Source organism: Phaethon aethereus, assembly GCF_964289735.1.
Source record: "Phaethon aethereus genome assembly, chromosome: 1".
Lineage (NCBI taxonomy): Eukaryota > Metazoa > Chordata > Aves > Phaethontiformes > Phaethontidae > Phaethon > Phaethon aethereus.
Window position 1 is genome coordinate 55,128,500 of NC_138575.1, and position 16,838 is coordinate 55,145,337.

The 16,838-nt window shown below is 36.6% G+C and overlaps 1 protein-coding gene across 2 annotated transcripts in view; it reads right to left on the bottom strand.

Moving 5' to 3' along the window:
• Positions 1 to 16,838, bottom strand: part of NUP205 (nucleoporin 205) — a gene marked incomplete at both ends in the record, with an annotated part of 48,890 nt that overhangs the window by 2,624 nt on the left and 29,428 nt on the right. For both annotated transcript variants that reach the window (XM_082013704.1, XM_082013703.1), the window contains 17 exons: positions 532 to 655; positions 1,060 to 1,226; positions 1,950 to 2,076; positions 2,614 to 2,742; positions 4,221 to 4,297; positions 5,239 to 5,365; positions 5,578 to 5,716; positions 5,882 to 6,003; positions 6,199 to 6,390; positions 7,093 to 7,241; positions 9,233 to 9,331; positions 9,780 to 10,050; positions 11,657 to 11,848; positions 12,711 to 12,791; positions 13,728 to 13,885; positions 14,590 to 14,664; positions 15,725 to 15,874. In XM_082013704.1, the coding sequence (XP_081869830.1) occupies positions 532 to 655; positions 1,060 to 1,226; positions 1,950 to 2,076; positions 2,614 to 2,742; positions 4,221 to 4,297; positions 5,239 to 5,365; positions 5,578 to 5,716; positions 5,882 to 6,003; positions 6,199 to 6,390; positions 7,093 to 7,241; positions 9,233 to 9,331; positions 9,780 to 10,050; positions 11,657 to 11,848; positions 12,711 to 12,791; positions 13,728 to 13,885; positions 14,590 to 14,664; positions 15,725 to 15,874 (2,379 nt within the window). The remainder of the gene's footprint in view (positions 1 to 531; positions 656 to 1,059; positions 1,227 to 1,949; positions 2,077 to 2,613; positions 2,743 to 4,220; positions 4,298 to 5,238; positions 5,366 to 5,577; positions 5,717 to 5,881; positions 6,004 to 6,198; positions 6,391 to 7,092; positions 7,242 to 9,232; positions 9,332 to 9,779; positions 10,051 to 11,656; positions 11,849 to 12,710; positions 12,792 to 13,727; positions 13,886 to 14,589; positions 14,665 to 15,724; positions 15,875 to 16,838) is intronic.

The window sequence follows — 16,838 nt, forward strand, 5'->3', positions numbered from 1 at the left end:
AACAGGTAAGTCTGCAAGAGCACATCTTTCCCAAAGTAGGTTTCGGAAGAAAATTCTGATCCACTGCAGACAATTATTTTGTGTGTGACTAGTTATTTCCATTGAATTACTGGTGTTTATGAGATTAGGTTTATGCAAGGTTGACTATAAGACTGGCAACTCCATTTGCTCTAACAGGCACCCCAAAATTATTTTTTCAATTATTTCTTCCACCACACTTGTACATATATGAATGTTTAGTGGGTCTGGATACTGAATTGAACAGCTAGGCTGTTAACAACTCCTCCATTATAAGGTTGCAGAAAGTCCTAGCACAGTCTCCACAATGGGAACTACTAACTTTTTCTGCTATTGCCAGAATGTAAATATTTTCAATACCCTCTTACTAATTTAATTTTCAGTATTTCAAACTTCCTTCTTGAAAAAAGTGTTGTTCAAAGTGGTCAGAAATCCAGATAAAAAGAACCTGTTCCTATTTCTCTGCTTTTCTGGAGCATCACCTTGAGGGTCATTTCAATTTTAGAAGGATACAAGAACAGAGAGAAAGCAGCTTGGCTCGGTTGTTTATTAGCTTCACCAGGCGTCGCCTTGCCAAAACGTATTTTTGGGCAGTGGAGATTTTGTCAACCCCAGCTGGCATAACTGACTGACACAGCTGTAATAAGAAGAGGAAAAGCAAGATTGTAGCAAATCACAACGCATCAAAAGAAAAAAGCAAATAAAATTGCTTATCAATATCTAGAACTTGGTTGTCAGACACTATTTCTTCAAAACTGTGCTCTCTATTTTGAATCTGCATAATCTTGCTGACCAAAAAATAGAGAAATTAAATGTATCCCCAAGCAACTATAATGAAAATCACAACTTTTACAAAGTTAAGCCCAATATTTTTCCCCAAAGTTATACATCACTTGTTCCATGGACCCCTTCATCAACAGTAAAAAGGAATATGCACAAGAACTGGAACTATTTACTTATCTAAGATGCTTTGGAGTCTCTGTTACAGCTATGTTTAAGTTACAAACAATACAGAGACTACAGAGTCAGAAGAACTATTACCTCTTTTATTTCATCTGGTGGGAGTTGCTCCACATTTTGCAGTTTGTTAACACTCTGACGATGGCTATCATAGTAACTAAAGAAATCACTAGTACTTTGTTTCAGCAGATAGACGATAATGCCCAATCCAGGCAAGTGCCAATATGGGACCACTGGTGCTTGCGTATCTAGAAAAGATGATGAACAAGTTATAACAAGTTTAATAAAACAAAATAAAAAACCCAAGCAATCAATAAGGTATTTTCTCTGTCAACAGTGAAAGACATGAAAGCACTGGCAAGTTTATATTTTATACTTCTGTGTCAGAATACAAATGAAAGTCTATGCAAAAAGTTCTGTGGCTGCAGTACTAGAAGGCATTCAGCATAGTACAGTACTGAGTGTAACACGTAAAATGTAAGTTGACCAGAAGACTTACTATTTAAATATTTTAACCGCTCAGCTGCATAATAGCACACTGTAAACTCTTGCCATGTGGCATAATGAAGAGTTCCAGTCAGCATCAAAACATATTTTACACATCATAAATGAGGTCCTAGTTTCACATAATGTAATCCAGCACAGATGCTGAAAAAAAAGAAATCCTCACCTTCCTCTGTCTTGTGTTATTTATTTACACACACACTTTTTTTTTTTTACTGATATATGTGTTTCTGAGGCTGCCATGGGAAGTGAATTAAAAAGGATTTTTCGGTCACATTTGTTTTAACTTGGATTAGTTTCCTGATTTGTCTTAGTGCAAGGCTGTGCAAGCATGTGTTCCAGGATTAGAGAACGGGCAGCTACTGACTTAAAGCGTATGTGAAACTACAGCCTCTGGTTCATTATCTTCTACTAGCCCAAATGTCACACCCATTCAATCTCATAGAATAGCAAGCCAAAAATCTCACCCTGACGAGGCCCATCTCGGTTGGTTGATTCTGACAGGCTAGGAGTAAACAGACAAACAGCGTGCTGAAAACTGGGGGCACTTTGCAACATAAGTGACTCACAGTATTCCATCACATTTGCAGAGATCTGCCAAAAAAATGACAGCACGTCAGTTACAATATCTACAGGCTTCTAAGCATTAAATTTTAAATGGATGAATGTCAATAAACAACATGGTTTTCTCCCTCTCTTCTCACTAGAATGTGATGATTCTCTTTTCTGACCAGTTACAGCCTCTCTTCTATTTCAAGTCTAGGACTTGCAACCTTGCCTCTTTCCCAAATCTGCTAGTTAAAATTCCTGGTCAATTTTAAGTGCCCTTTGGCTCTAACTTAGCGTTAGCCATTGCCCTCTATACCCAGTCTTCATTTTGAAAATATCTGATCAGTTTAAGGCTTTGAAGCTAACAGAGTTTGTACCCAAAACAATAATGGTTGCTAATGCAAATTTAAGTAACCCAATTTTCAAGGTTTACTTTAAATATAAATAAAATGTGGGATCCTTTACCAAACTAAAAACAGTGTAGAGCATTACTACTATCATATGAAAGTATGACAACTAAACAAGTCTGCACAGCAGGTAAAAATGTCACAATTTGAGTCTAGTAGCTTCTTGTGTCCTTACCTGTTGCATGGCCAACTCAATTTCATCCCTCTTGTTCATTCTGTCTCCCTCTGTATTATCATCTTGCAGTTTAAACTGACGTAGCCTGTCTGAACCACCAAACCGACTTAGAAGTCCTAAGCACTGGCGCTGCCATAGAAATGAACATTTTAATTAGTATCTTAAAAAATGAAGAGCATGATTCTTTTCACTTGTGACACATATCCCTTAAAACACAACAGCAAGAGGGCAATGCAGATAAAACTTTCAAATTTTTTTTTACAAAGTGCTAAGTTTTTAAAGCACAATGTTTTAACTCACCTTTAATTAATTTAAAAATTAATGGCACCCTAAAACATTTCCTTGAGAAATGAACACAATTCAAAAGTGCACAACTTTGTCTTACATCTTTTCCAGACTATTATACTGACTAGTATCAATGACAGTTTAGGTTTACCTGTTCCTGCTTAACACACCTTTACCTACACAAACTAACAAAATCTGGATATGAAGATAAGTTCCATAAAAGTAGAGTGCAAAAACCAATTCAATAGTTTCATAAAAAGAGGTAACAACCAGTGCATTTGTTTTTGGTTTACATGTGGCCGTTAAGATCACTGAAGTGCCTCAGACTGTAAGTCAGTTTTGTGTGGAATGGCAAAAAAAGATATCAAGGATGAAAGATTCTTAGGTAATTACTTTTGAGGAAGAATAAAACACTTAAACCGTTTTATTACTTGATGAAAATAACAGGACAAACTAGGGAGAAAAGTTACAGATGACTGATTCGCAGTTTTGCTCAGAACAGCTCAGTTTTTGGTATAAGGATTTTTAATTAGTTCATCTGAAAGAAAAAAAAAAATATATACCTTTCCACATCCACATGGAAATTTCTTGCTGACATGATGCAGCAGAATAGCAAGTACCGCAGCATTACAGCAATCATTTAACAGCTTGCTATTTTACTTCAGGCTGGTTAGCCTAATGGCTACTATCAAAGTGTCTAGAGAACACATCCTTCTCTTGCAACCAGAAATATTTGATAGGACAGCCCTTTCTACACATAGTATTCAATTAAATATTTCTTCATGATAGTCCTTGCTCACATGAACCACAATGCTTCAAAAACATTGCTGGATGCTAAATGCTGAGCTGTAGAGGTCTGCAATGTTAGCTTTTGAGCAAGACTTAACTCTGTCTTGGCTTTCATTCTTGTTTCTAAGCCAGCATTATTTTTAAAAGGGGAGGAAAGAAATAATACACTAGCATGCTTGATACTCCAAATTATTGAGATGGAGACATGCCTGTGGAAAGAGTGGTAACAGAGTATTTCTGCATTACTTCACATGCTTTGGTGTTGACCTCAAATTATTCTTCTCCTGCACATACCACCAAATCACCAAAAACAGACACCACACAAACCACCACACTCACACACAAACTACCCCCACACCCCCCAAAAACACACCAACAAAAAAACCCCAAACACAAAAAAACACCAAACATTCTTCTTAATGGCGGAAAACATCCCTTTCGTAACGGCTACTATTCAGAGTGCAAAATTAGGAAGAAACTCATCTACATACACAATTCTAAAAGGACAAGTGTTAAATATACAACTTTATTACCTGAAATCGGCCTATATGTCCTTGTAGCTCCATCTGCGTCCCTTCATTAACATCAATGTCCAGCTCACTTAGCACTCCTGATAAGCCATTAAATTGTTTTCAAAAGAAAACAAATTTATGCAGTATATACATTTAAATATAAGCATCAACCAGAAAAATTTCAGCCAAACATACAACTTATATTTTGCACATTGTCTGAGGAAAACATTCATATATGAATGCAACTACTAGGAGATACATGAGAGCATGTAGCTTACTGTTCTGCTAAATAATTTGAAGGGGCGGGGGGGAGAAAGGGAGGTTAGCATCAAAATTGTTCAAAGCTCAGTATACTCTAAGCAAAGAAACATTTGGGCTCAACCTACAGCTCTGCATTCCTTTCTATTGTAGTCAGACATCTCTCCTGAACAAAAAAAGCCATTAAATCAAAATAGATTAGTTATTTTGAGATGGTAAACAAGTCTTCTAACATGCAGAAGAAATCACTATATCCATCACAATAATTATTAGTGCTCTGTAAGGATAAGTCACCCAAGAGAAATGTCAGTATGCTAATCCACAGTATCTCTCCCTGGAAGCTTTCTTTTTTAAATAAAAATAGAGAAGACATTAACAAAGATAAGGGTATGCAAACAATTTTCTGTCTTCATTTCCTCAGTCACAGAATTTGCTGAATGAAAATTCTTTAATTCTTTTAGAAGATACCACATGTACTTTGAACACTACTATTTGCGCTTCATCTCAAAGACAAAAAGTACTTACTATCAGGTAGCATAATGAAAAGAAAATGGGAAGTCAAATGCATATTGATAAGGGCACTATGTCCACTGCATATCCACCATACTTACTTCAAGAACAATTATTTAACATTTCTTTATTTTTCCCATAGTTCCACATTACCAAGAAAATTCTGTATTGTAGTAGATATTCCCTTATAGGTCTTACTATTTCTTTTTAGAAAACAAAGCCTGAGATTCATGCAGAGGGGTCTAAGAGACTTCAAAACTGCAGTTCCTACCAGGCAAAGCTGCCTTGCTGATTATTCCTGTCAGGGAGGCCAGCTCCTGGAGAGATCCAACACTAACATCTTGACATCTCAGGATTGCCTGGATAGTATCCGAATGGGAAATAAGAAACTGCAAAACCTGCACCACAAGAAGAAAAGGGAAGATATGAATGACTTAAAATTTAGCAGTGAGCAGAGAGGAAGCAATGCTTTTACTTTCAGAGAATTTTGAAGTGATCTCCCATTCCAGTGAAGATGGGATTTTAAAAAAGCTTCCTTTCAGAGCAAAAGGACACATAATTTCTTTGAATAAGCAGTAGCAGTGATACTCTAGCATCTTTTGGAACTTACTTGTCCTGCTGCTTGCAGGTGTTGTGCCATGCTGGATGTGAGGATCACTTGGCATAGCTGAAGAGCTGGAAGAAGAATCTGGCGATAACGTTCCACTGGAGCAGGAATGAAGACTGGGGGATCTCTCATTCCATATATCCTTAAGAGGTTTAAAAAGAAGAAAGAAAAAAAATGCAAGAAAAGTGAAGCCCACTAGCAAGGCAGAGCCTTACTTACTCAGAAGATTTGTGGCTATAAAAAAGACATCATATGCTTCCAAGAGTATATTACAGTTTCAAAAATCAGCCAGAGAACCAGCACCTACCCCTGATGATCTGTTTCGGGTCGCATGTCATACACTTGACACTGTGCCAACCTCACAATCACTCCAGACCGCAACAGCTCTAATGCCCCTTGCTGACTTTTAGCTACTCTAGTGAGGAATGCCTAGAGAAGGATAAATATTGGAGATGCACAATGAGACTTATGAATATTCTCTCTTGATTTTAACATCATTTCAAATACTATTATTTTAGTAAAATATCTCTGAGTACAATCAATGTGAAGTACAGACAAAAAACTTCTATTTAAAAAAAACAACAAAACTACCATACCACAAAATAGTTTCTGAAGTACTATTACCATTTTGGACTCATAGGTGTACAGTGCTTTAAGTAAAGGGGGCTGAGGTGTGAGCAAGCTCTGAAGAGTCAGATCATCATCTGCTAGGCTATCCACAAGCACCTTCAGGTAGCCACTGTTGGAGAGATACAACAGCCACTGCTGCTGCTTGTCTACCGAAACAATACGATCAAGCAAAGCCAATGCCAGCATCTGGGATGGGGCAAGAAAAAAAGAAAAATCAAAACAGAATTAAATCTTTGAGATCAATGGGATTTCTAACAAATATGAAATACTAATCAGTTCCTTCTTAAAAGCAGAATGCGTTTCTGCACTACATTCACAATCCTTTATGTGGATAATATTTTAAGATTTCTTGACATTTTAGTATAATATAAGCCAATTACCTTTTCTCTACTATTCTTTAAGAAAACATTACATTTGGCACAATAACTGTGCCAAAATATTTTAATGAAGGACTGATACAAGCCCTTTTCCTATTTAAAACTAGTTTGCATTCTGACTAGATTCCTGTCCTCTGAAGATAATATCAGAAAATATTTCTCCCTGCAGTCACCAAAACTTCCCAAGGTGGAAAAATAAAACTGGTAAGTCCATGATTTAAAAATAATAACAAATAAATGCCATAGCAGTTCATACTTACAGTCTTTGGCAGCAGTGGTTGCTACCCTTATTTTTAAACAATAGGACACTTTACTGAGAAAAAAAAAATTAATATGCATGTATGGTCCTACTTTCAACAGCTTAAAGGATGAGGAGGAGAACAGAAACATGAAAGAGATTAAGTATCTATAAAAAAAATGTTCTATCTCATGAAATTTCCCTTTTCTGCACAGTAGTAAAGTGTTCTTAAAACAAACCGAGTATCAATTGCAAAGCAATAGATTTATTTACCCGGCCTATCTCATGACCATCACAAGCATCACGACAGACCACCTCCATGAGAGCTGCCCCATAACTCTCAATAATCACCATGTTTTCCCGTTGCAATTTACTAAAGACATCTTCAGGAGCTGTCAGACGTTCCCACATCGTTTTTTTAGCTGTAAAAAGCAAGTAAAAACAAAACATGAAAAATGCAAAGATGGGCAGCTTCACATGCTTAGTCTTGGCAGGCTGGATCAATGGGCCGAGGCCAGCTGTATGAGGTTCAACAATGCCAAGTGCTGGCTCCTGCACTTGGGTCACAACAACCCCACACAATGCTACAGGCTTGGGGAAGAGTGGCTGGAAATCTGCTTGGCAGAAAAGGATCTGGGGGTGGCAGTTGACAGCCAGCTGAATATGAGCCAGCAGTGTGCCCAGGTGGCCAAGACGGCCAACAGCATCCTCACCTATATCAGAAGTAGTGTGGCCAGCAGGAGTAGGGAAGCGATTGTGCCCCTGTACTCGGCACTGGTGAGGTCACACCTTGAATCCTGTCTTCAGTTTTGGGCCCCTCACTACAAGACAGATTTGAGGTGCTGGAGCACATCCAAAGAAGAGCAACGAAGTTGGTGAAAGGTCCAGAGAACAAGTGCTATGAGGAGCCTCTGAGGGAACTGGGCTTGTTTAGCCTGGAGGAAAGGAGGCTGAGGGGAGATCCTAATTGCTCTTTACAAGTACTTGAAAGGAGGTTGTAGCAAGGTGGGTGTGGGTGTCTCCAAGTAGCAAGTAGCAATAGGACAAGCGGAAATGGCCTCAAGTTACACCATGGGAGGTTTAAATTAATTATTAGGAAAAATTTCTTTATAGGAAGAGTGGTCAGCCATTGGAACAGGCTGCCCAGGGCAGTGCTTGGAGTCACCATCCCTGGAGGTATTTAGAAGACATGTAGATGTGGTGCTTAGGGACATAATTTAGTGGTGGACCTGGCAGTGCTAGGTTAACAGTTGGACTTGAAGACTTGAAGGTCTTTTCCAACCTAAATGATTCTGTGATTCTATGTTTAGCTTAGCTACAATACATCTGCGGCTACATCCTTCAGAGCATTCTCTATCTTGCAAGAGAAATGCCCCAAACAATGAACATGGTTTTTGACTGAAGTGCAAGTATTTTGCTACAAATCTATTCTTTCCTGTATATCACACAGGTCAGCCAGCGCAAAAAATGTATGTGCTTGTATACATACAGCACCCTTGCAAATATATATGTTATATGTATTAAATCTTAAAATTATTCTAAGTAGACTATTAGGCCTAAGAACTTTCACTGGGACCAAAACACTCGGTTTTGAAGGGAAGTAAACAAGGTGAATTAAGTGGAAAAGGGCTGAATCCAAAGCCAGCAATAAACTACAAAGGAGTCATAACAAATTCAAAGGTATTTTTACTACTGTAGCTCAAAAGGCTGATCAAGTAATAGCAGTAAGAGTCTGCATGCACAGGTACTAGCCCTGAGTTTGTTTTTCAATCTTCGTCCAATCTCTAAGATGAAATAATAATTAGAAACATTGACAAATCAAGCATTTAAACCACTAACAGAGAGAATGTGATATTCACTGTAAGCTCTCTTGGTTAAGCAGCAACTCTGGCTGGCTTATGTTTTGCTTATTTTTGGGGGGGGTAGGGGTGATGCTTTTTTGTTTGTTTGTTTTCCTCCTAGGGGTCTTCAGCCAAGGAACAGAAAGAATATTGTTTGAAATGGGATCACTGTGGTAAGAGGTACATACAGATGTGGAGGCACCACATTTCTACAGCGTTAATTGGTCTCAAGTAGGTCCAAGTAATCTCTAGTCCTTTCACAATTTTGTAGCTATGATGCACAGCTTCAAATGGACACAAATGAAATATCTTCTTTAGCGCTTGGAGGTCAGAAATTTAATATCCTCATCCAAAACAATACATTTTGAATGCGTATCTAGCTAGACAGGTCAGAATAGAGGAAGATTTGCATCATTTAGCATAAGCAACTAATTTCAGAGGCTCTTGGAATAAGATAGTTTCTATCTATATAACCTATTTCCAGAAGACAACTCAGCATACAGAAACTGTACCACTCAGGGTTAAATAACAATTTTTTTTTTGTTCTTTTCCATAATACAATTGGACCATACCTGCTTCTAAAGTGTCTGGTTCATCTGGTCTCTGGGCAATCTGCAAATAATAAAGCAGTGATCCATAAAGGTGCGTTCTCACTCTCTGGAAGCCACCACCTGTTCAAAAGAACCATTCATAATTAAAACCAAATAGTTGTAAATTCTGTAACAACATCTTCCACCAGCACTTAATTTAACTTTCCTCTGGTAATGCTGGCAGAAATAAATAAAACAAATGGATTTCTTAAGTCAGAGTTCTACTGTTCACATAAAAGTGTATTTGTGAGTAAATTTAGCAAGTTTATGCTGCTCCAAAAGAGTGGCAGTATTTACACATCTTTCTTCTTCTTGTTTTTCAGATTAAAAAAATAATATGCCTTTATTATTTTTTTTTTTCTTCTTAGTAACATCACTTAGATCTATATTAATCATGTAAGAGCCTAATTGACTGTAATAAAAACCCTCACTGCAGTAACTGGAAGCATCTCACTACCACTAAACCATGTCCATCTTTCTACTCTTGGCAGCTGGAATTCCCACATATGCACTGCAAAGGTCAACACACCTGTTTTCAAAATGAAATCCAGCAGCTTTTTTAAGATGATGTGGAGGGAGGAGTCACCAATGGAAGCAAAACCCATGGATATGCTCTCAGAGCCAGGTGATGAGGTAAAAGAACCATCCAGCATCAAGACATATTGGGACTGTCCCGCCATAGGGAGTGCAAGTGGCTGTTTCTGCTCAGTTTTCACGGACTGACTCAGGTGGGCAGTCAGGGTGAACACAGCCCCAGCCACCACCGGCATCAACTCTTGAGCTGCATCATCATCTAGGATCTTAATACAGAAGAAGCAGCAAAAGAATTAAAAAAAAAAAAATGAAGCAGAAAAGTGTCTTATTTCATAAGCTATTAAAGCAATTAATTTAGCCTCTCACAGCTATTTCATTTATGTATGCATAAGGATTTCATTAACATATTACTATTTAAAACAAATAAAAATTAGTAGCGTCAGAAACTTGTTCAAAAAAATGAGTTGAACACATTTTAATTGAGAAGACCATTAGCCTTCTTTTTTTTATTTACACAAATCACAGGCAGTATGATCATTAAATATGGATGGGGAAAAAGGAAGGAACGTGCTGACATTTGAGTTGCTTTATTAGTAAAATATCTAAACACAAGCTAGGGAAAGAACAACTGACACCCTTTTGACTTTACAGCTATTTAAGAAAACTATTTCCATTAAAAATGTGAAGATACAATTTAGAAAACTCAAAGGGATGAGCAAAGAAGTAAGCATCAAAGCAGCATTTCGAACAATGTGGAAAAACACTAATGAGAAGTCAGCATTTACTACTTTAGTTCACTTCATAATTTAAAAGGTAAACCTGGTATCTTTGACACACAAGGAGCTTTGCTTTTAAGCAATATAGTTTAATACAAAAGATCAATTATTTTCTAATGAAGATAACGATAATTGTTTTCTCAAATAAACAAAATTAAAGTATTACAGAAAATTAGAGTCTGACATTTCTGCTCTGTGAAGATTCTAAGAACAAAATTCCTTCAACTAGCAAAGGCCTCCCTTGGGGTTTTTTTTGTTGTTTTTGTTTTTTATTTTCTTCATATAAAAACCAAAATCCAACACTCCACTAAAAATAGGTTTAAGTAACTACTACAGAAAGAAATAATGGAAACAACAAAAATCCAAAAGGTTACCTTTTGCTTGAAAAAATATATCATTTTCATATATATTTCTCAAAATACAACTTGTCTGATCAGAACTACAAACAGCATAACTCTCACAATAAAGAAAAAAAAAAACGTTTAAAAATGCCCCAGCAGCCTAAACCATACAAGGATCCTTCATTAAATTTTGTCTTTGAGAATGGTTGGGTCAGTAGTAACTGACTAGTCTGTTCCTAGACTTTAAATATTTTAAGACAAAGCAAATTCTCACATTTCCAAAAGCCCTTCTAATTGTAAAATCTTTTCTTTTTGTATTCTGAATTCAACTCTTTCATTTTTCAAAAGAAGCAGCAGTAGGATTTGCAATGAGTCATTTAAATGCAGTAAATCAGCAACTGCAGTTGCTTCATCCCTTCCATGAGTTCCTCTATGCTCCTCATCAAAATGGGCTCTTTCCTTTTCATACACCCTTTCCAGACTACCACCATACTGGATTATACTGAAATGTCTTTGAAATTTGTCAATATATGGTTCATAGTTCAACTGTAGCTATGCAAGAATAGAGAGTATACCCTCTGTCCACACTGCATTCAACTTCAGCATAGCAATCAGAAAACTCAAAAGAATACTGAAGGCAGACAAATTTTTTTTTGGATTACAATCAAGAATGCCACTTGAAGAGTAAATTTCTCTTTCACATAAGAAGATATGGCAAAGTTCAAGAAGAGGGTTGATTTGCAGTATAGCATTACCTTGTCATGCACATCCTGCAACAGATCGCGAATAATCAGTTGTCTGTCCTCAGCCTGTATGAGATCCTGGGGGCAGGCAGTAAGTATAATTTCCACCAGTTGTCTCCATGACTCTAAAGCATGCCTCTTAGCATGGAGGCATTGCAGCAGCTTGTTCCGCTCCACTACATACTGCAGGATAGTGTTGATCTCCTGAACACCCACAACAAAGAAATTGAGTTATAATATTCTAAGAGAAGTTAATGGCAAAGACAGATTCAAGATGACAAGTTTACCTGTTAGTAATAGTCTCTGTGGGGGGAAAAAAAAAGGTTAAGTCTTCAGATTATCAGAAACAAGTTGCTATTAATCATTTTAACAAGATAGGACAATCCATTTCTGAGCTGCTTTTACAAGGTCTTTCCATCACGAATATCTCAAGCTCGTAGTAACAGAAAAATAATTAACCAGGGAAATTCTTTTCTAACATACTCTTTAAAATCAAAACAAAAAACTATGAAAAAAAAAAATCTATTTGCACATTTTCTTCCCACTTTAGCCTGAGTCACTTCTCCTTCCTCTTTCAATTTCCAAAACCATTTAGCCAATTTCAACTACATTTAAAAGATGGCAGGAACCTCAGAAAATAATTAACCTCTAAGTTCACTGAAACTCTATCTGTGTAGAAGACAGTAGAAATAAATTGTCATCCCCTGTGAGAGAAAAGCAAGATGAACTTGGCTGCTACACACTGTACTTGTCAACAGTCAACTTTGACATCAGTATGTACTGCTTTCTGTATAGTGGGGTGGGAGCTGCAATTGTTATCAGTAATGGGGAGGGAAAAGCTTCAAGAAAAAAGAAAACAGACTTCAGGTCTGCTGTTCAGAGAACGGTATGTTAAAAAGTAGTTTATCTTAACAAATTTAATGTCTTTTTTTTTTTCCCCCTTTCAGAAATTACTAACTCAAAGTTAGGACTCAAATCCACAAGCTTTCATGGTAAAGCTTACCGCTTGACAACATATGAAATCCACCAAGAACAACAAACAGTAGTTCATTTTTTCTATACTTACCTCCATAAGTAAAGGTCTCTGGCCTATTGCTGCCATTCCTTGAAGGGCATTGACTTCTGCAACCAGAACTCTATGAAGGTACTGAAATTAAAAAGTTAAAAAAGAAACTTTAATGACAAGGAAGATGTATTTGTCCCTCCTAAAAGTATGTAGGAGATGGCTACACAATGACAGATGCAACTGAAGGACTGAGATTCAAATAAGTTTTACTCATTTTTTAGGTTTCTCCCATACTTCATTCTCTTAACTGCAGTACTTTTAGCTGTCTAGTCTCTCTTCCTGCTCACTGCACTTGCTCCTTTTTGCACTCATTCATTTCCTTCTGGTCCTAAGTTGTTCTGTCCTTTCATAAGTTCTTCTAACACAACACACTCCCTTTCTTCTTCAACCTCCATTACAGTCCTCTTGCACAGAAGAAAGGGTTTGTTTCCTCCCAAGTGTAAAATACATTTTACAGTACAGAATAGCTGGTTCCTAATATGGAATAGCTGCATTCCTAACTCCACCAAGATCACTTTTGCGTTACATTCTGCTCCTGCTCTGTCCCATGTCCCTCAGATCACAAATTCTTCAGGACTATTTATCATACACTTGTCCAGTACTCATCACAATGTGACACTATCTTAACTAAAGCCTTTAAGAACTACTGCAGTAGTACGTAATTGTGCACACATATGTAGTGCTACAGAGTTGTGTAGTGGAGACCAATGAAATACATAAGGTAGATGTCATATACATAATATCACTTGGGTGTTTCAAGATGGGAAAAACGTAAAAATATTTCCTGAAAGTGTCTTAAACTGATGCATCTGTCTATTGCAAATGAGAAGTTGGTGTGTGCAATGTGGAAGAAGAAATAAACTAACCCAAATAGTTTGCATAAATTATGCACATATCTGAAACAGCTATACTTTTCGTGTGAAAGTAAGTTTCACCATATTATTAATACACTGATAATTTTTTTATCATCAAGATATAAAATAGCCCGTGCAACTTGAAACATAGACCACTGCGCACCTTGACATTGCAGACCACTTGTCCACGTGCATTCTTGTGCTCACAATTAGCAATGACTTGCTCAATCTGAACCCGGTCAAAAAAATCCAGTTGTAAAGGCTCTGGAATGTCCTGACTGAAGTCAATTGAATCCAGGATACTTAAGATCTTCCTGCGTACTGGAAATGTAAATCAATTCAAATTGTATTCAGAAATACCAAGGGGAAAACAAAAAACCCCTGACAATAGGAGCCTAACAACTTTCTAAACCCAAATTTTAATGCGTAAAGTTTCAAAAGAAAACAGTAAATCTTCAGAAAGTTCTATCAACCTATATAAGGGTCTTAAAAACATTTTCTAGCGCCTTAAATTCTTAACTTCTGTTATACTGTATTGTTCTCCTGTTATGTATGCATGTAATCCAATATTTACAAACATGATTTTTTTCTCCTAAATAAAAGCAGGCCGGTTTTCAATGAGAACCATGCATTCTTTTGTTGAGACTTAGAAACATTCTAGGGAATCTGAAGTTACTTACTTGGGTTTTATATTCTTTGCCATGAAAATACAAGTATGTTCAGCCTTAGCAACAGCCTCACTGTTTCCACTGTTGGCAGTAAATTTATAGACTGCCACCATTCTATTCTGCCCTCCCATAGATACTTAAACAGACTCATCTAACTTCCTTTCCAGTATAGTATTTTCCACTCACTCCAATCATCTATGTCAAGGTTCTAAAATTCTTCCCCCTGCCAATAAAATTGTTCCATGTTTAGAAAGTTTATTATTTTGTTTTTCAAAGTGTCCTCTCTAGAGGTAGGCCGAACCTCATTTAGGATGAGAAAAACTTTACTGAGAAATAACCAATAGCCATAATGCTTACCTTTGGAAGCAGTGTCAAAGTGGAGAAACCCACTGACTGATCGACTTTCATCTTCCATCCCTCCTTCACCATCAGCTGAAGGTAAGGTAACGTAATAAATAAATTATTTATTTAAAAAAAGAAGATAAAAATACCACCTACTGTATTAATGCTGAAAGAGAATGATGGAGAGAGCACACACTGACAAATCTTTCATGTGAAAGTCTTCTAATACAAATACAGCCTTGACTGTTAATAAAATTAAAATAATACTTCTCTCACAGAATCTAGCCAATTATCAAATACAGATTAGACAGTACTAGTACTAGAAATATTTAAAAAGACACCCCACCCTGCAGTACGAATAATGCAGTTGGATGAACACTGTAAAATAAGCAAGATATCTGGACACAGTTTTCCATACTCCAATCTCCACAAGGATAAAGAGACACTATTCAGACCTATAAAAGTGAGGGAAAACACTATACTGCTGCAGCTTGTTATGATATCTTCTAGTTATTGTTTATTTTCTTCACATAAAGAGTTTTATTGCCACCTGTTTCTATTTCTTTTGATTTGCTTCTACTGTTCTGAAACTCTGAAATCTTACCTTTTTAAACACTGCATTTTATGGCACATTGGGATGAAATATCATTTTTGTGATGTTATAATGTCAAAAGTCAAACTGACCTGTAGCTACTATCATCTGTGAGAGAGGGTTGAAAATGTGTAACAGATAGACAGTTTAGACTGAGAAAACTTTGTCTAGAACTCTTTACCAAGAAGACCCTCCACCTTCTCTACACAGTGACAACTCTGGATAGAATCCCAAAATAAATTATTTTGTAATTTTAATTATTTTATGTTCCCCTCTCCTACCCCATAATCTATGCTTATTTTTTATATCAGTGTATACACTGAGAGATGTTTCAAAAATGAAACACAGACAAAGCAGAAATGAACCAAAAGATGCCCTGATTTCTTTTACTTTGGAGTCTACAACCATCATCATCTTTCTTCCCATCTCTTCAGTGGCAATTCCAGACCCGATAACAGAAACTAACTGTCACAAGCTTATAGACAAAAGAATTCAAATAAAGCCTCTCATGCTTCCTTTTATTCAAGTTTATTTACCCTCACAATAAATTCTTCTTACCCAAGTACGGTTTCACAGGCATGTCATCAAGCAGCAGATGCAGCAGTCTCTGTGTGTGGGAGCGCTGGCGGTTTAGCGATGTCACTCGCATTTCTATAGCTGCTGTCTTCATCAGCCAAGACATTTGGTTCAGTGTTGAAATCTCGTGTTCTGGGTGCAAATAAGGAAACAATTATAAAATTGAACATAAATAATATTACTTACTCCAAAGAAAGCATTTTTCATTTGGGAAAGCTTTTAGAGAATGTCATGACTTATTATCTGCTCACCATTTGTTTACAGGACAAAAGGATTGAAAGATCTGACAAAGCCATTAAATGAACATATGGTTATTGTGAAAACAAATCATAGACATACATGCAATTAAGAGTATACACGTACACAAAAAATCTGGATGTAGCATGTACTGACAGTCACTGTGGAATGCAGTGATTCATGACCAAATAGGGTCAGTTATAATTTCAGTGAAAATAACCAGACATTTACCCAAAATTAACTATAACTTTAATCAAAGTTGATAAGGCTTGAACGTGGGTCTGCAAGAATCTTCGTATTCTATATTCATCTAATTTAGATTCTTAAGTTATAGAAGAATCATCTAAATTGCTTTACCCATGCTGGATACATGTATTCAGATGCTAAGTTTACTATCATTTCACAAAGGACTAGTAGTCAGGCATCGTATAAAGCGAATAAGTACATTTATTCAGTTTAAGACACCTGAGAAATGTTGGTCTGAAACATTAAAAGCACATGTATTAAGTTAAAAGTTAATGATATCACCAAATAAAAGTTCTTTTATTCAAAGGCAGGGAAGATACAGGTGGTTACAACCACCAGCCTTCTATTCCGTCAGCTCTTCATAGCATTCCTACTTTTCAAAAATATAGGTTGTTTTTTTCTGTAGCATAATCTAACAAAACTACAATGATAATTGAAATATAAATAGGAATATGCTTCTGGATACTTGATCCATTCCAAAACTAACATTCTTTTACAGAAGTTCAGCACTAATAAGCTGAACTTCTGAACAGGCAGAGTTCAATCTTTGCAGAATTAAAAGGTTAGCAGAGGCAGTAATTAATTCAGTTTAATAATGCTACCTACGTTTCTT